Source organism: Agelaius tricolor, unplaced genomic scaffold (assembly GCF_023055355.1).
Source record: "Agelaius tricolor isolate 1412-34295 unplaced genomic scaffold, bAgeTri1.0.p SCAF_6, whole genome shotgun sequence".
Classification (NCBI taxonomy): Eukaryota; Metazoa; Chordata; class Aves; order Passeriformes; family Icteridae; genus Agelaius; species Agelaius tricolor.
The window spans coordinates 40,829,322-40,849,745 of NW_027269266.1; the positions used below are offsets into that span (position 1 = coordinate 40,829,322).

The 20,424-nt window shown below is 39.3% G+C and overlaps 1 protein-coding gene across 2 annotated transcripts in view; it reads right to left on the minus strand.

Moving 5' to 3' along the window:
• Positions 1 to 20,424, minus strand: part of ZNRF2 (zinc and ring finger 2) — a 58,829-nt gene that overhangs the window by 14,163 nt on the left and 24,242 nt on the right. Inside the window, exon 2 of one of the 2 annotated variants that reach the window (XR_011679572.1) lies at positions 13,321 to 13,427. Coding sequence is in view for 1 of the 2 variants with exons in the window: in XM_071429478.1 (XP_071285579.1) it covers positions 13,332 to 13,427 (96 nt within the window). In the remaining variant the exon portion in view is untranslated. The remainder of the gene's footprint in view (positions 1 to 13,320; positions 13,428 to 20,424) is intronic. The other variant, XM_071429478.1, reaches the window with a different exon arrangement.

A 20,424-nucleotide genomic window follows, 5' to 3' on the forward strand; every position in this document is an offset into this window, starting at 1 on the left:
AGGGTGCCAGTACAAGTTATGGTTCTGAATAAAACCCAAAACTTAAATCCCAAGTATCAATTACACAGGTTTGATACAATGTCCAATTAAGGTATCTTGCTTGCAGACAAAGTCAAGTTTGCGCCTCAGGGCTCCCAGTGAAAAGCTATGCTTTGCAAAAAAGGCCAAGTAGTCAGAGAAATAAAGCTCCTCACTTCCAAGCATCCACATCCACAGCCATTCCTGTGCTGTTGTTATCAGTATACCAGCTTTCACAGTCCATATTTACACTGCTGACAGAAAGTGTTGGGGTGAAACAGTTATTCATACTAGATAAATTCTGTTAGCCCAACTGGCCATGAAATGTCTTGTCCTCCCATCTTGAGATTGCTAGTGACTATGCCTTTCCATACTAATTCAAGATTTGCTCTCAATACAATTATCTGATTGACTCTAAAATTTCTGCTTAAGTCTTTCCAATGTCTGTTTAATCAGTCTGCTTGCAGTTTACGATGCCTTTGGACATTAAATAATCTCAAGATAGCTATATAACTTTCTCCTGTTGCACTGACTACAAAAGATAAGTTCCATTCACCACACTTGTGAGTACTATGTCTTTAAATTGCCAAATTTTATTCTAGGTATGGGCCAAAGAGCTGCACCTGTTCATAAATGAACTGCAAATAAACAGTCTTGTCCTCCAGAACATGATGTAAAAAGACTTTTTGCTAGCCTTACCCATCTTGTACTAAGTCCCCACTTCAAATGAACTGACATATATTTGTTTTTTGAATGACCCAAGGGGTACCTAATGCTTTAAGTGTCATCCTTGGCATGATGTATTTTGTCCAGAGGCTTACCCCTCTCTTGTCAGAAGCGTTGCTTCTGGGAGACAATACTTTAAATCTTGTCTTCTCAGAAGGTGATTGGGTGAAAAATTCTTGAATGCAGCCACAGCAAACTAGCACCCCACGTGAAATCCCACCACAAACGGTGTACCCTAGCACATGCTGCCTGAAACAAAACTGCTCACTGCAGCACACGGAATAAGGAAGCTGCCTTCAGGCTGTTTTCTTGGGTTTTCACCGGTATTACATGACCTCTCAGGTTATCGAGTGTTAATCTTGAATGTCAGGAGTTAAAAGCAGCATGTAAAGGGGCAAACCCACAAGAAACAAAACAGCAGCAAAACAAGATACCTTAGGAGACAGCGTAAAGAAAGGATCACTTGGGGAATACATCCTCCTTGGCTCCATCGGGGAAGAATGATTTACACTTCCCAAGGCTGAGTTTACCATCAAAAAGGATCTTGCACCACAAGTATGCTACAAAAGGAGGAGTGGTTGATTAAATGGCCAGAGGCAACCAGACTGTATTGCTGACAGAGTCTGCTGCATTTAGAGAGGATCCTTTCTTCCAGGGAGCTGGAGATAAAATAGAGCTGGGAGGAAAGTAACTTACAGAAGCAGGCAAGAAAGAATAGAAGTGTGGGATCCACACATGCAGATCTTTTATCATTTTTGTTTGTTCAGGAGTAAAACAAAGCAAAATATTTAAGTGCTGCTTATGCATACCCACCAATCTATATCAGTACCAAGAAACTGCTATGACAGATGAAAAATCAACTTAGGTCTATTGAAAACTTGGGACTGCAGGCCAGAAATCCAGTACAAAGGTAGGTGAACCATACAGTTTCTGCTTAAGCAACAGGCAGGGTTACCATGCAGGGTACACTCAAGAAAAATAAGAGACCTGAATTCCAGCTTGCCTTGCATAGCACTTCTTTACCAAAGGTAAAAAAACACCAAAACCCAAACCCAAACAAACATAAACCCAAACACACCAAAACAAACCCCTATCACTCAACCAACTAACCAAAACAACAACAAAAAAACCCCAACTCCACCAAGGCATATAACCCCAAGAATATTTATCTATAAAAGGTTCTTCTGGTAGCAAATCACTTGGGTGTCTGAGTTAATGATTTCATGAAGAAAAGCTACCACTGTGGTCAGGGGAAGGGTGAAGAATTCCTTCCAAATACAGTGCAGAAACAGGTCTCTTCCCATAACTTTACAGTCAGAAGGAATATTTCACTCAGATGCTGTAAGTCTGTTAAAATGAGCAACTTTTGCAAATCAAGACTGGATGCTATCACCAACAATGTTCTTAAAAACTTAGCAGGTAAGGCGGAGCACGGATGTGGCAGAAGAAACAACAGAAGATGACTGACTGATCGAGCTGAAGGAAAGATCTAAGTTGGATAAGATCTCACAAGTGCAGGATGTTGATGTGGCAGTTCTAAAAGATCCCCACTGAGTTTGGGAAATCCCTTTTGCTTTGTCAGCTTCTTTAAGTGACTATATTTATTTTATCCCCAATGTAACAGAAGACCTAAAAGATTGCAGAGAAAAGTTTTCCAAATGGCGAGTCTTCAATCATTTACCATCACTGAAATTACAGCCAGAAGCCAGAGAAATTGCATTGCAAAGATTTTCAAATAAGATGTTTCATTCTTCATGGTCTGCAATGAACTAGGAGTGTGATGGGGACACACTGACCTAATGAAATGCGAGAGAACTCTCACATGACAGATAAAACAAGCACATTAGAAAGCTTCACAGGAGGAAAGGGTAGGGCAGGAATGACAGAGGCAGAGAGAGGGGATGAAGAGAAGCAGCTCAGATGAAGTTATCTATCCTGTTAGTCTGGGCAATATGGGTTACTTTAATGGTGACTTGTTTTGAAGTTGGATGAAGGATTTGATTCCATGTTTTGCTCACTTTGTCCTTCTTCAGGTTCCTATTCCAGGCTTCCTGCAGGTGCCCTAAGCACAATAAGTTTTGCCAAATCTTTTTTTCCAGTCTTTTAACATTGGCCAAGTAACTGACTCATTGCAAGCAGAGGAGTTTGGTTTGATCTGATGCAAAATGAGTGCACAGGGAGATGGCATGAAAGATGAAACTATAAGCCTAAGGTAAAACAGGAGGGGGGGAGAGAAAGCAGGTGTGTGTGACTAAGACACTATTCTTAGGGAAGATAGGCTGCATTACCAAGCAACAGACAATGAAACACTGGTGCCAAAACCCAGTGTGCATGAAGTCTGGCTTGTTAACCCCAGTGTCAGGTGCTAGGCCTAGAAGGTACTTTTCCCAACAAGCTCCAGATCAGCCTTCTCCAGATTAACACAATTTTTGGTGTTAACATGCATACATGGGACAAGGATATAAATAACTGCATAATTTTTACTTGTCTGTCTTTTCTGTTTGCAGCAGACAGACTGCTTTTTACAAGCTATTCCTATTTCAAATGCAATTATCCTTGTGATATAGATGGAATGCAAAACATGTCTGAATGCAAAGGTTCTGATAACATCAGATATTGAGTCAGAGTTTTCAAAGTTATCTCAGTTTTTCTACTCTACACTAACCCATTAGCCAGTATTATAATTTATTGCAGCAAGCATAGAGATACAGTATTTCTGGTGCTAACAGGTACCTACAGGTTATTACTATCCCAATGAAATACTGAGTATGTAGGTATTGAATTGCAAGAGGATGGAAAAAAAAAAACCAAACAAAAACCAAAAACAAAACAACAACCAAAAACCCCCAAAACCAAACCATCAATAGACCTTCTTTTAAATTTTAAAGTGACTAAGTGAAATAAAAAACAAGCACAATTCCAACAGTACTCAGTAATCATGATAATTCACAAACAATAACACAAAAAGGTTAATATGGAAGATGTGTTTAAAAAACCAAACGTCCCCAAAGACATTTCTCCAGTATTTGTTCCAAGTTACATGCCCATAATCTGGCTGTGTGTATTTCTACAGCCATTTAAAGTTTTGTTCTTCTCCTTGTTTTTTTCAATTTAGACGTTTCCAAAACTATTGAACATCATTATGACATAATTTCAGCTAATAAAGCCATAGATTGGAACTGGGAGAAAAAAAAGGTAAGTGTTAACCAAACAATTCCTTCCTCCACCTCTTCATTCCAAACAAATAAACATTATTTATGGGCTAAAAATTAACAGTGAATACTACATTCTTGCTTAGCTACACAGGGGCCATCAAATACCTAACAATACACATGAATAATACCTAATTAAACTACACACAAGGAAGGAGGGCATGAGGAACATGGTCAAAATTATGAAAATCTGATAAGGCTTTAAATTACAGATAAGCTGGTAGTGCAGGGTTAAAATGGAAGTTGAGGTTTTTATGAGGAAGTTTTAACAAGGTTTCATGAGTGTTAATATAATTCGGCACTAAACTCCAGTGAAGTTTCTCATGTTTCAGCTGTGTGTTAGAATTTGGGATTATTTCTGAAGCTGAGCAAATCTGTTGCCACATGAGACAAAATTATGCAAACTTTGGGGAGCAAAGAGGTTCCCCCAGGGAGGATAGAATAGGCAAGTCTAGTATTTTGTACCTATGTCAGTAGGTGTTTTACATCCTGTTCTAGAATCACTGGATTTTGTTAAAATTCTAGACTAGAAACTAGAAGCTGGTCATCTTTCCCCTACGTAAGCAGTGATAAGAATCCCCAGTTTAGAAGTGAGAGTACTCTATCACACTAGCAGTGTTCTCACCCAGCTAGTTTCTGAAGAGTTTGCCTTGTTTTATCACTGGAATCCCCTACAAAAGCTGGACTGACTTCTTTTGTGCATTGAAAGGCTGAGTCTGCAGCTCAGAAGCACAGGACTATTTAAGTAATCAAAGGGTAGCAGGTTTTAAAGCAAGATTTTAATCTGAAGAAAAAAAATAAATTACAAATGACATTTAAGGCAGTAGTTTCTAACTGATCTGCCCTTGGGGCAGTTTCTGAGCCAGAAGGAGTAGTTCTTATTCTTTCATACTTCTTTAGAGGAAAAAAAAAAAAAAAAAAGGGGGGGGGGGGAGAAAGTCCTGATCTGCAAATAATCTGTATTAGTTCATGCAAAACTGAGAAATTTAGGGAAAGAAATATCATGAAATTCCTACATAGATCAGTGAGATGTACTCTGGTATTTATTTTTTAAGACCTAATGATTTCCAATAGTATTATTTCAAAATCCAACAAATGAAATCCATTTTCTATGATTAGAAAAGGGATATTTTCAAGGTTTGTCTCCACAGGGCAACAACAACAAAAAAAAAAAAAAGAAAAAAAAAGAAAAAAAAAAAAAAGACTGCTGCTAGCAAATGAGTAAAATCTCAAGGTTTTAGAGGTATCAGCTTTAAAGACTGCAGAATTACCACAGAAAGCCAGCAAAGCTAGGAGCATTATTTCCCCTGGAGCTAAGTTCGCAGCAGTCACAAGACTGCAGCAGTTGCAGACGCGATTTATGACATCCTCTGAATGACCTCTCGGAGCTAAAGACTGATTAAGTGCGAGGCATGGAAGGTAGCTCCGTCTGCCCGCATCACATGGTGCGCGCTCACAGCGCATGGCATCAGCACAGCACGGCGGGCAGAGCTGTGCCCAGCCCGGCTGCAGGCAGCCCGGCGCTGCCATTATGTAAGGGAGCAGCGCGCACAGCAGCGCGGCTGGCGGACCCCTCCCCGTGTCCCCGCACAGCTTCCCTGCGGCCCTGGCTCACAGGTGTGCCTGTCATTTTCCAGGACAAGAACTGTCCTTTGACTTCAGCAGCGCAGTCAGTGCAACAGCCAGACAACGGAAGTATCTGGGGTTAAGGAGTGGCATAGAAGCAAAAGAAATAACTTGAGCTATTCAGCACATGAATGATCCCATTTTCTCTGTTTCTTCCAGAAACAAGTGGGCTTGTTCTATAGCTGTCAAAAGCTTTACTGTATTTATCCAAAATATTCCCATGGCACAGGTATGCATTTAAATAAAGGCAATTCCAGTGTATTGAGAAAAAAAATATTGTCCTGCTCTCAAGAACTGAATTAAGTATTAGGTGACATTGAAGCTATTTTGCCATGGCTTTGCCACAGGAAGTTCAGTCTAGCAGATTTAGGCCTGGCTGAAGGGAAAGTATGCGGAAAATACTTCTCCCCAAAGGTTTGTTAGAAGAGTAAGTCACATGCACAACAAATCAGAGAAAAGTTTAAGATATTAATAGGTGTGATCTCTGCAGTGTGTCCTTCTCAGCAGGATCAAAGCGTATCCACTTTAGTTCATTACAGTAGAAAGAAAATCCAGCATGATCGACTGAGCATCTCCAACCTGAACCATGAAAGTGAGCTGTCATAGCTTCTTTACAAATCTATATCCCACATTTCTCTTGCATGCAAAGTAAAACAATAAGCAATATTGATACTTCAACCACCACCACTACATCTCCATGAGTATATCTTGCAGAGATAAATGGGGCAGTCTGCAGTTCTGGGAATTGCTGCTCCAGACATTCAAAGTACTTCCCTGTCAGTTACACTGTGTTCCCATTTGATGAGCTTTCTTCACAGCCACACCAATACAAACACACAGCTTACTTTTCTGGCTCCATAGCAAAGGGCTGACAGTTTGTGGGTGTGGAGGAAAGATAAGAGACTGCACCTTCTAAAAGTGCTGCAACTCCACACTGTAAGAGACTAACCCAGTTCATCCAGTGACTGAGGCTGGAATGGGGTCACTGAAGCAGGTCCCACCTCCTCCCTTTAGGCAGGCACAGGTTGCACAAGTTGAACTACAGTGTGGTCTTATTTAGTGACATCCATCAGCATTACTCTTCGAGATGAACTACCTCCCTTCCCAACAAACTTGAAATGTAACAGGCTGCTTTTGCAGTGATGCTCTTCTGTGAGGCACCAAAAACTGTTGAAGGAGAGGTTTGGGATGGTGGGAAGGAAACACAGCTTTATTGAACAAAGGGAGGAAGAAATTAACTTTGCCACTGCTCCTCTTGGCAGTCTGGTTTGGACAAGTAGCTATCTTTGGCCTTCACTGGTGAACATCAGTAAAAGTCTGCTCTTATCAACAATTCTTAAAGGCAGAAAGTACAAACTAGTCAATATATTTTAATCAAACATTACTTTAAACATAATTGCTCTTCCCTCCTCAAATCTAACAATGATTTGAAAGACAAGTTATGAGAAGCCTGGGCCAGTATTAAATTAATTCACAGAAGAACATCTGTGCAAATGTCTGAGATGAAAATTTTATTTACTATAATAATGTTCTACTGTCACCACATTAAAAAAAAAATCTCAAAGTTCAACAGTTTTTTATATTTTCAAGAACTACTGAAGAAAACAGTTTTAAAGCATTGGGGAAACTGAATTAACCTCCTACATACTCTGGAGGAAGTTCACGAGAACACAAGATCAAAAGAAAGAGTAAATACCACTATTTTAACTGCAAGCAGAGGAGTAAGTGTCTTTTTACATGTTCTGTTAAACTACCTTTTAAACTATGCTCTTCTGCCTCCCCAGCATCCCTGAGGACAGAGCACAGAACCACCTAGGGCAGAGTAAGAAACTAGAAACTTTTAGTCAGGAATCTTGTTAAACTTTAAAAATTACAGAATAAAAAAAAAATCTATGGAGAATTTTACACCTTGGATAAAGTGGAATGAAATAACTGATCTGCCTTAGCATTATTTTGTACAGCTCTGCTAAAAGTCTAGTCCTATTAAAGGATGAGGACAAGGAGGAAGGCTTAAGCTTTTCCAGGCAGACTGGCAAGATGCCCTTTTGCAAGGTCTTTCAAGGTATGATCTCAGGAACTGTGGCAGAGAAACTAACTTGAAGTTAATAATCCTTTTCATTCCTGAAGTTTTGAGTGCATCAGTCAAAACAGTTGAGAGCATCAGCCCTGCTGAATACTCTCCTCTGGTGCACAGAAGTTACCAAGCAAATCAAGTTGCTGCAGTGGGCAGGACTACCAGAATCATGCATTTTGGTGCTTCAAACATTAGATTAAGGTGCACTGTTTTTCTTTCCTTCTACTGAGCAATATGAACTCAAGTTCTGGCATAATTATCTTGTTCCAAAGACGCTGAAACAGGTAGCAATCAACAAAGGTTGTAACTTTAATTTACCTAAAAATTAGGTCAGCCCCATTCACAAAGAATGTTGCCAAAATATTTTTATTTAATCCTTTAGGTGACTCGTGCCAGTATTTAAGTCTCTGCTCTTGATCAAAATGCGTGTTATGGCCATCATTTCAATGCTGACAACTCCTCTAGAAGGATTATTGCTTACACAGATTCCAGCTCAAGATTCTGCTCACATTCAGGCCTCAGCATATGGCAGTCCCAGCAAGAAATGCTTTCCTCTCAAGACAAAACTTTACACAACATCTCAAACCAACTTGAAACAAAAATCAGTGTTCATCTGAATCAATTGCACTGTTGTGGCCCAAGTCAGTTTGAGGTCAGCTCAGTTGGTCAGAGCATGGTGCTAATAAAACCAAGGTTGTGGGTTCTTTCCCTGTGTGGTTCATGCACTTAGGAGTTGGACTCAATGATCTAACTGTGTGTACCTTCCAACTCAGAATATCCTGTGATTCTGTGAATTTGGTTAGACAGCATGGGAACATTCCACTATTTGTGCCTGGTGATGCAAACACCTCAGAAAACAAAGTACATTGCCAGAGAGGAAGAGCACATTGAGTTCCATTCCTGTTTTTCCTTCTGGTACACATACCTTCATTTTTCATATTCTGTCTATAACAGTTTTCCACATAGTAATTCTCCATTTCAAAGAAATTGGATAAACTCTTAATATAAAATCATATCTGTAATCCCTGCTATCAGTGATGTCAGATCTCCAGCTGTTTTTTAATATGATAGGTCTAAAAAAAATCACTTATTGTAACTTAAATAGAAAAATTACAAAGTTCTTACTTCAAGTAATGAAAAAACTTTCAGTGGTTCATGCACTGGATGTCTCAACATTGGTCCTGTCTGAATTACACTAGTGAAAGCTTTTCCCCTTAAAACGAACCTGAGTAAATATGCTGGCCAACAGTCAGACCCTCTGCCACATGTGAATTAAATGAAGAGTAGTCTGAGCAAGAGCAGCACTGATGTCAAAGCAGAACCACCCCTGAGCGAGCAGCTTTGAGGAGATCGGCTTAGAAAGTTTCCAGTAGAACACCATTCCAACAGAAAGTGCTGACTTGATGAAACCCAAAATATTCCACAGGAATGTGCTAATTCAATCAAAACTTTTGAAAGAGGACAGGCCGGCTCGCCAGGCCAGCCAAGCAGCCCAGTGAGCTGACTGGCTCTCCCCAGCCCTCCAGGGTCACTGGCTGCCCCATCTGGCCAGCTGCCAGGCTGCTATCCCTGCCCTCTGAGGGGCCCTTGAATCATAATAAAACTAACGGAGTCTCACAAAGTGTGCTGAGAAACAAACAGAAGAATTTCAAAATGAAAACCAGAATTATTTCAGAACCAACTGCAGGGTTTCATCAGAGGATATTGGGTATGTTTGTTGCAAAGCATCTGAAGTCATGAGTCTCTCCTGTGTCTCCTCAATTTTTTATAAAACATCTTCCAGTGAAAAAAGCTGTATTAATATTGCAACAACACAATAATTATATTCAAAATCTAAACTTTACCAGGCACCTGTAATCATCAGCAAGGAGCTTAAGGTAAGTTGCTTCCAAAGCACAGAGAAAATTTACATAAATGCCAGTATCTGACCAAAACATGGGGCTACAATTTAAGCAACACCTTTCAGAGAGCAGTCCCTAAGTGGGCTCCCTGCTTGTCACCATGACAAATTTGAACAAGACTGTGCAAGAGGCCTCATTTAACACTCTGGAGAAGCTCAAAGGATTAGGTATGGCTACACAATATTTTAGCAGTCTGTCAACTAGCAAGTAACCCACTTTCTTCAAAAACTGGCTTTTGGCAACCTGTGGTTAACTAGTGCATGGGACCTACTTTGGCTCCTCAACAATTCAGCAAGCATTTGCTAACTGCTAGGAAAGGTTTTTAAAGACAACATGACCAAACACCATGATGTTTTCTGCACAATACCATTCATTTAACCAGCTTTTGTATAAAAATGCTTAGATATTGGTTCATGTGTGAGCACCACAAGTAGTTTAAGGAATGTGGAACAAAGTTCCACAGAAAAAAAGAAAGAGCTCTTTTAAAATGCCTAATTCAGTCAGCAATGAGATCTCTGTTGCAGGCAAGTCACATGATTTTGAAAGAATAAGGCTAATAAAATGTACTGATATATTTATATGAAAATCAGCACAACTTCCAGCATAAAACTGACAATTTTGTGACCACTCTTTCAGAAAACACATGTAAATCAGACAGCTGCCCGAGTTTGCAGTTCACTGACCCTTTCGACTGCCAAATGCAATGCACAAAGGTAGCTCAGAAAGCAATTAGAGATTGGCTGGGAGGACTCATTAATTTATTTAAACTTGAAATCACAGCTAAGCAGTCTTGTAACCTTTTTCTGGGGGAGACTGTATGCCTCAGACTCATATTTAAAAAGAAAGGTTTGTCTTCTCAGAATGACAAAATACATACAATTTGCTCCCTGGTGTTTCTTAGAAGCAACTAATACATCTACAGTACCATGAGGAAAGACATCTAGAACAGAACTAGACATAAGCACAGTTCAATCCAACTGCTCAATCTCTAAATACTTCTGCACCTGCAAAGTCTAAGGCTCCCTTCAACCCCTTGCAACACAAAACTAAAAGCTAAAAGAAGATGAGGAGAAAAAAAAAAAGGAAGAAAAGAAAAAAGATATTTTCCCTTCTAGTGATAATAGGACTGGGAAATATCAGTGACCAACATAAGCAAATGATGCCTGCTTGGCTTTGTTCTAGTATATATGGCATGAGGCCAAGATAACAATGAGAAAGTAAAGCATAAAGAGATGCTTTCTATTTTGGAAGCAGGTATCAAAAGTTGACAGCAGCATCTTTTCTTCTCTCAAACCAAACTTGAGATGCCCTTGGCCTATGGCAAAAAGGCCGATTCATCACTAATCTCATGATGACAAACAGCAAAACAGACAAGAAAAAAATGCATGCATATAGACAATCATATGCAGGTCTGGGCCTGAAATCATAGCAGCATTAAGTTACCAAACTTGCTAGTTAATTTTTTTCATGAGCCTCATTAAAGGGACCACAACTATAACACAAAGGAACAACCGAGCACTGCACAACTTAGAAGCCATATCCTCAATTTCTTCATGCTGCAGTAATTTAAATAGCCAGCTACAGGCTATAATTTCAGCTTTAGTCCCTGACTCCAGGAGCTAACCAACTGGAGCTACAAGGATCAATGCACACTTCTCTGAAGTGCATGAAAATGAGACCATACTTCTAAGTATCTCTCTCAAGCCAGCTTACCTAATTTGATAGTTTCCTTATTTCACACTTACATAACGATTTCCTAGAATCAGTTTCTGAGGCTCACTGTACAGCAGACACACTCCTAAGGCAACAGATGACATGCTGCTGTTAACTCCTATTGCATTGCCCACAACCACTTTTGTCATGCTGCAGATTATCCAGAGTGGCTTCAGCTGCCACTCACAGGTTTTACTTCTGCTCATCTGTTGACTTAAAAAACTGTGCAAAGGTAAGAAAATGGCCCAAAGGGACTCCAACCAGCCGTGTGTAAGCTGAAACAATGCAAGATGGAAAAAGGAGTCTGAATAAGAATATATCACCATTGCGATTCAAACAAACATCATAAACAATACTGAGAGGTTACATTATGTAATTGCCATATCCTCAAACAAAAGTTAGTCAGCTGAGTGCACTCATATGTACCTGTAGGAAGCAGCAGGGGAAAAGGATTTCAGTCAAATCTGGGCACCCCCCATCAGGTGGATTAGTGCCAGAGCTTGTTCTCTGCCAGTCTGCCTCCCCCTGCTCCACCCTAACTGATCCCAAGTGCATTTTCCTGTCCTGACTGGGGTGACTAGTGTGCTTCTCTTCTCTCCAATGTCCAACATCCCTCAGTACACACCTTATCTTGGAAAATGCTCAGACCTGAATTTAAGAAGGAAAAATAAAGAGGAAAAAAAGCCCTCTTTGTTAGATGAAGTCAACCTTCTCAAATATATGTGTGGTAACACCAGGAAGAAAAAAGAAGTATTTACTTTTCCTAAGTACTGTGTTTTCAAATGGACTTCTGAACTCTAAGCATATGATTTCAAATTATTTTTGCAGTTAAGGTCCAGTAGTATGGATAGCATTATGGTATCCAAAAAATAAGATGGGCCCAACCATTCTTCAAGACTTGTTTCAATAAAATGGTCCAGTGTAGAATACCCTAACAGCAAGGTACCTGGAGGGTCAAAGAGCCCATGACACTGCAGGTTATTTATGTAGCAAATAATCCATGTTGGAAGGGATCTCTGGTGACAGCCCCTCACTCAAAGCATGACCAAGTTAGACTAAATTGCTCAAGGATGGAGATTGCACAACCTCTTCCAGTGCCTTGCCCCAACCCCCCTTTATGTCACATTTCTACTTAACACTGAATCAGATCTTTCCCTGATGTAACTTGTGAGCACCAACTTTCAGCTTCTTGCTGTTCACCTGCAAAAAAAGCCCAGCTTCCTCTCCTCTCCACAATTTCTTTCTAACTGCATTCTATTCTGACATCTGATGACTCGTGAACAAGAATCTCATTGAAGATGCACTGTAAGATTTTCTGCCAAAGCAGGCAACTAAAATTTCAGTAAGACTTTCTAATTCCTTGTTTCCTCAAGCCTTTTTTTGTGCTTGCCGTAGAACTGAGTATCAGCCTAAGCCACAGTGATAGAAAGGTTTGATCTCAGTGGCAAAAGTCCTGTTTGCCTTGCATCAAAGCTTGCCTAGAAGGAGAGCTTAGTAGTAGGGGAAAAAAAACAGTGCTACTACAGGTGATTTAATATTGGCCAGTTTGATTAAAATAACAAAAACATATACCCAGTCTTTATGAAGTATCACATATGGAATCAAGTGGAAAAGGAGAAGTTCTTTAGTTCCTCCCAGAAAATGTAATTTTCTTGAATAATGTGCAAATGCATAGCATGTCAAAAGTAACAGTCCTTAATAAAGTCCCCAGGAGCCTCAATTGACCCACCTCACTACTTGATGTCATTAGATGAAAGGAGGTGTAAGCTACACATATCTCAACTGGACAATAAGCACACACTGACCAGTAGTCAAAAAATGGAATAAACACATTCAAATAAGAATAATTTTATGTTCGCAGGACACAGGGCAAATTATATTGGCATGCAGTATACAAAGACCAAGTTCTTAGGAATTAATTAGAAAACAAACTACAAGCAAAACAACGACATAATTTATGAGTCCACCAAACTAGTTACCAGAATATCTTAGTAAGTAAGGGACTATAATCACACCAATGTTTAAAATGAATAAATAATTATCAGCTTACTTCTTTCTTACCATTGTAGGTTATCCTTGGTTTTGTCAAACACATCACAAGATGTAAATCCATTTCATCAGAAGATACAAATTTTGAACATACAGGGCACTTGAATCCTACGGAAAATAAAAATATGTAAGCGTAAGCATACTCAACCATGTAGCAAATATATGTATTCAAGCCAAAAAGCTATTCTGCACATATAAACATAAAGAAAAAAGAAATCCTGGAGGATTTTCAGTTTTGACCTGACATTTCTTACATAAATAAGATTCCCTTGATTTTAAAAGATCTCAAAATGGACCATTGTTTCTGGAAATCATTCTGTTGTCAACTGGAAACATTGTCAGCACCTCTGGAACACAAACTTTCTCAACAACTTAAGAACAGTTTAGGGCGGGAGCAAGAGATCATATGACTATACTCAAACAGAAATTACAAATGTGCAGAGGACAGAGCCATTAAAATTTGAACTTGGGCAGGAATCCTGAATTAACATGTTCATTTTTACTGGGAATTGTACTGAAATTTTAACCAAGGATCTGGGTTTTACATCTCATCATACAAACTGCAGCATCTTATACCCATCTGGGGCCCTGGGAAAATATTAACTCAGGGGTGTTGCCTCACCTACTGAATCACTAAAACTTCCTGTAGCACTGAATTTGTTTGACTGCTCTCATCCTAGCCAAACATAGCCTTGTTTAGCTTTTGAGGTCACTGCCTCAGGCAACATGGGGTAAAGAATAATTAAGACAGTCTGCATTGTGATGCAACTGCATCACAGCCTATGACAAAAGTGCTTAAATGTGTTAATTTATGTTATTGCCAAAGACTGCAATCTTCCAGTTAAAGGACAAGATCAGCTGGACAACTTTTACAATCCACAGAAGAGCCTGATTGATTTTGATCTGCTGAATAATTAACACACAAGTGAGAGACAAAAAAAACACCAGCAGGGATCTCGATGCATAGTAACTGTTAAGGAGTGGACCTACAGGCGTTGTCCAATAGGATAACATTCAGCAAAAATATCAAATCTACATCCACTTTCAGCACAAAGGCACAACTTCTTCTCTGATGCTGTGAAGAATAATGATGCAGGCCTGTATAAAAGGTCACTGCACCTTCCACCAGCATTCCCATCTGGGCCTGCTCCCACATGTTTTAGTTTGTTGCCTCTTGCTTCTGTACTTCTAACCTTGGGAGTCCACAATAAACCGAGTCAGTCAAGGATGACAAGCAGCTTGATGCTGCACTTTCAAATAACTGATGCCTGAGAATTTTCATCTTTACTGTTAATTATTATCCAGATGTAGATCAAGCAACTAACCTGAAGCATTAGCACTTGATACAAGCACTGCACTTTCCTTATCAAGAAAATTATGTATTTCTTATGGGCAGCTCATAGGAAGCAAGTCAAGGACAGGCAAGGACAGCTAGTAACAACCATAAGGAACTCAGGGCAGCAGCTGAACATGTGCTGGAAACCACTTCCTGAGATAAAGTCAGTTCTGCTTCTTCCAGTTTTCAATTTTAGTCATAGCTATTTGTTCTTTGTGTCAATCTTACACTTCAGGTTTGAACATTGCTCTTCTCTCCTTGATTTTATTCCTCCTCCCCCAACCCACATTTTTACAAACAACAGATCAATAAGCATAGCATAGCCAAACATGTCTTTTGGAAAAAAACAGCTGAAAGCATTCATTTGCTTGTTGAAAGCTTTATCAGTGACCTTTCAGCCACTGTGTAGCCTCCTTCACACAGGTGTCCTGGGGTGACTTTATGATGCTGAATTGCATCCCCATTTGTCTGTTTAGCCCAGAAATAAGTTTTGCACCTTTAAGACTGGTTCTGGGAGTGAAGGGTGGGGAGAGAAGAAGCATGGAGTTTGTTTTCAGATACTGCACTCACTCCCCCACATTCCTGCTCCTGGGCTGTGTTGTCTGCAGAACAGACAGCGAGAGAGCTCTCCTGTGCTTTTAGTTAGTTTTGGGCTAGCTGAGGCAGTGAAGTTCCCTGGACTGTGTTTTTTCTTTTTCTTGGAACTGTTCAAACCTGCTGTGGACTGAAGAACCCAGAAAAACACCAGGAGCTCACTCACACCTGTGGCCCACCAGGCCCAGGACACTACCAGAGGGACTGGTAACAGACTGAGTGAGCTCAGCTACAGCCCACAAAGAGGACTTTCTGAATTTATCATCTCTTCAGAACAGTAACAGTTTGTTGTTTAGTATTGTTCATTTTGCCTGTTAAATAAACAGGTTTTTTTCTACTTTTCTCCATGGAAATGTTTTCCCAAACTAGTTAGGGGAGAGGCCGCTTGAATCTGCTTTCTAGAAGAACCCCTTTAGAGGTTTTCTCCCAAATTTGCCCTAAACCAGGACAGCAGGCTACACCTCAACATGACAAAAATCAAAATTAGTAGCTCAGTCTTCCAAACACCCAAACCCACCACCCATTACTGTTCTGTTACAAGTTTCTTCAAAAACTGACCCAGGGTAAATTTTCTCTCAATCTTTATCACCCTACTGCTGCTGATTGCTAGGTTTTGACTAGACTCAAGACGCATGCATTATTCTCATTTATAACCTTCTGTAAGGCATAATTGACAACACCGTTTGATGTGAAAAAGCCTCGAACTTCCTCATATGCTTCAGACTGAGTTCTGCTGTGACAGAAGGGGGTGTTTGCATTACAGCAAGTTGACTTTTATTTTCATGGCTAGTTAAGCACTGAGACAGTCATTAACAAGTTCTCTCTGCTTTCTGGACAGAACTCTTCCAGCTTATTCCCTAGAGTCATGAGCACATGTAATTGGGAGTGACAGGGAGCAGGGACAACCACCAACAGGTCCTTAGAACTATTGTTAAAGTTAACAGTGTTAAGAAGGTATGTATCCCAGGAATTCTTGGAGGAAATATTTTAATCCAAATAAAGTATTGGGGAGAGTTTGAGTGAATAATAATGATAATTTAATAATAATACTGCTTTTACTTTAAACCATGCTTCAAGATAGACAGCAGTGAAAAATATTTCAGGTTATCCCCTAGAATATTCAGATGAATGTGCTTTTACCACCATGCACCTGCCCTTATATGTAGTAAATAGTCTGTGTTCTAGCAATATAGTACGTATTTTAACAATACATTTTGTTGTGGCTTGTCCTGTGTCAGGGGGGATGTGAAGGTAATGGTTAAACAACTACAAACATACTGACACAGCAAGTCTGGGATACCTGGCTGTTGTAGCTCTACTCAGTGTGCAGAACTGAAGAACCCAAAGAACAGAGGACATCACACTTAACTAAGGTATAAGGAACAACTCAGCTGACCAAAGTAAAAGGTGTATTTGTGGAAAATATGGTTTTCCAGTGACCACAGTCAGCTGAATGCCAGAGACTAGCATAATAGCAGAAAAAGAGCCTTAGGCTCACAACACTTGCTGAAACATTCTTTAAATACAAGTGAAATCTGATTTCTCATGCCTTCACAATGTTGAGCTGCAATCCAGCTCCTGGATTTAGCCATCTTCCCCAAGAGATGCATAGTCTAAGTTTTGTGTGAAGGAAATTACCATCTCCAACTCCTTTTGGTAACCCCAAAGAACTATTATTTTGACTACAGACAAAATATTTACTTTAGTCTAACTGTATTTGAAAAATATAAATAAGCAAACAACATACACTGTCCACAAGTCAGTTGAAGGTCCTTAAAAAAGCTCATCTTTTTCTACCTTTCCTCAAATCAGAAGGCAATAGTTTCATGACCCAGTTTACAATTAAGTACTGGGAAAGAACAAAGACTCTATTGTACCCCTGCCCAGCAGGATAACAACATTTATAGCCCATGTTTGTTTTTACTGTCTTCTCAAGGAACAATTCCGATAACTTAAAGAAAATTTCACATGACTTTAACAATCAGCAATGGGTCAGAAATAACTTGCTCTCTACATGACTTGTTTTACTGGGTTTTGTAGATAATTCACAGACATTTGGACAAAAAAGTGGAAGCAGTTATCAGATGAGGTAGCATCACATGAAGTGTCTTCCAAAAACCTATGAAACTCAATCAACTACTTTCTCACTCTCTTTACAAGGGCAGCACAAAAGATAATATACAGTTCTAGGTAAAAATTCAGCTCTTAGGAAGGTGTTGATTTCAGAGCATCCCTTATTTTTGTCCCAGATAACAACTATCACCTTTGCATCAGCGTTATCACTGTCAGCACATCACTGCCAAGTCCTTCCTTCTCCCTTAGTAGAGAACTCAGGCTGTGACACACCCTAAATCAACTGAAGGACCACCCCTCACCCCATTTCCTACATACAGAAGTACAGCACTAAAGAACTGAGCACCAAAACTGAGCAAGCACACACACCTCTAGCTGACTTTTGCAACTGCATCCTTAGGAGGGCAGGGAGCCAAATTCTTACTAGCTCCCACCATCTAGTTTCACAACCCTGAGTACAATACTGAAAGTAACACATTACTTAAAACAAAACCAAAATCCTGGGAAAAAAAAAACAATTACAAGAAATGGAGACAGAACAGAAAGTTGCAGCACAGCTACTAAAAAAATCCCAAGGTGACAGAGAAAATCTGAAATAACTAAACCTGCTTCAGTATTAGGACATAGCAGAGGTGAATTCTGTCTCATTCTCTCTTGAATGTATCACTTTCTTCAAGCTCTGCCATCTTTTGCAAGTGAACCTCCAGTTGGGTAAGAAATCCCATATTCTCTGACATCCATCTACCAAACTCACGCTTTTCCTCTCTGGCAGACTTGGGAACTACCCACAGGGACAGGTTGATGGGTGGCCACTCACTCCATCAGCACCAATTTCAAGCTCTTAGCGATGCCTTACTGTGTTTGCCTTGCTTTGCAAACATCAGGCTGCTTATGTTTGCACATCAGTGCACAGCAGAGCAAACATAAACACCAAACGAAAAAACAAACTCCCGGATTGCTAAGATTTTTACAAAATCATGCCGGCACTTATTCTTGAATATCTACTTTGTGGTACAGAAAAAAACCCCACAAAACTGCTAAGAGCTTCCAGACAACACAGTGCAGAGTGTCACAGAACTGCACAAAAAGAAACATATTAGACTTGCACAGAAGAGTGGATGATCCTTTCAGACAATATTAAACAGTTGTAGAAAGAAGTAAGCACAAATAAAACCTGCACCAACACAAAAGACTGAATGAGCCTGATCAGAGTAACTTTTCAGCAGAAAACATCAACTGGAACACTGCCAAAGCCAAACTAAAAGCAGAATGGGAGCAGCTGCTATTTTAAAGTATGCAGCCTACTACTATTTTAAGTCTTTGTATCCTTGTGTTTTCAAATAAGATGGATAAATCTACCTTGTTTTGCAGTTAAAGAAGTTGTAAGAGAAATCCTTGCATCCACACACTTTAGAAAAAGTGTATTTGAGAATAAGAAGCCTGACAAATGTTACTTACATATTCACACATGTTCTTTGGTACTTCAAAAAAGAAGTACAGACAATCTGGAAACACAGCATCCAGTAAATTTGATGTATGAGGATGGTATGCAAAATCACTATCACACAAAGAAAGCCTGCATAATAATGCTAAAAAGGAAACAATACCACACAAATAAGAGTTGGTTACTTCTTATATGTTCAGTAGACACAGAGAACAGTCAGTAACTCTGCTTAGTATAAAACACACATAGACACTGGGAAGTGTGCACCCTTTATCTTTTTCACCTAGCCTGAAAACAAACAGGTTACTCTAATGTTTCCTCACAGGCCCTGACGCCTAAATGTTTATTGCTCTTCTTGTCTTCTTTCCAATCTTACCATGGTGCACTGCCAAGAACTGGGCAGAGATTTCAGGCTAAGACTTCATAAGTTCTAAGCATAAATTAATACTTACCTATTACATTGTTCCATTACACAAGGTGTTAGTATATATAGATCTATCTATACACAGTGATATCTCTTTTATGGGTGTATATATAGGTTGGTACATTTTCAACAAACCAACAGGTGATTGCCTCATTCCTCTCATGTCTCACAACAGCCCCTAAATCTTCAGCAGAACCGTTGCTAGCCAGGTCCATTTTTAGTGCTATATTTCTGCTCTCATTTATTAACTCTTATTTGTCTTTTTTTTAATCCATTATTGGTGGTTTTTTAACTTGTTAAAAAAATTATGAATGCAAATTTTGCCCTCCATAGTGCTTATAAGTTTAGAATTTTATTTAGTTTTTTCAAGTGCCCAGCCTCCAAAAAAGAAGTTGACTGAAAACAAACCCAAAGCAGACCGCTGTGATATTTGATTTGAATTGCTTTCCTAAAGCAGATGTAGGATCTTTTTTTCCCAACTATTTCAGCATCCACCTACTTTTTCACTTGGACCAAATTCTCTAAGTTGGCTTATAAGAATATACATCAAAATAGCATAAATATTTTCAAGTCAAAGCATAATGCCTCTGCTTATTCCACTTCTTCCTTTTTCTGTTCAACTGTGTAGAAGACTATGAAGTAAAATTTTAAGGACAGCAGAAAAATAAATGGAAATAATTCAGCTTCTCAGTGAAGTAACAGTCCTGGTCAAGATAAAATTCTATTACTCCCTTCTTCTGTAAACTAATTTGTAAAATTTGAAGTAGTTAAAAAAAAAAAAAAACTAACTGTTCAGTAAAGGCCACATGGTCTATCAGAGTTATATGGTCACAGAATTCTCTCTTCTCCTCAGACAGCTGAAATGGAAAAAGAGAATGAGTAATTCTGTAAGCTCAAAACCACAGTTTTGTACACTAAAGCTTATTGCTTTAACACAGCTAAGATCTTGCCTGGCAAGTTTACCCTAGCCATCAAAGAGAATATGAAAATTATTTCAGACTAAATTCAAGAACAAAGAACTAACATTTTTAAAAGTCTTTAAGTTAGAAAGCAAAAGAAAAAAGAGCATTACCAATTGCCAGGGAACCTTCTACAGGAAAATTTCTAGGTGCTGTAGCTGGCAATAGAAATGGCTACTCAGAGAAAGTTTGACATTTTATGGACTTAAGTTTTTTGTTAAGGAAGAACATGTCTCAGTGAAAAATCACACCTAGTTCTCTAACTTTCATCCTTC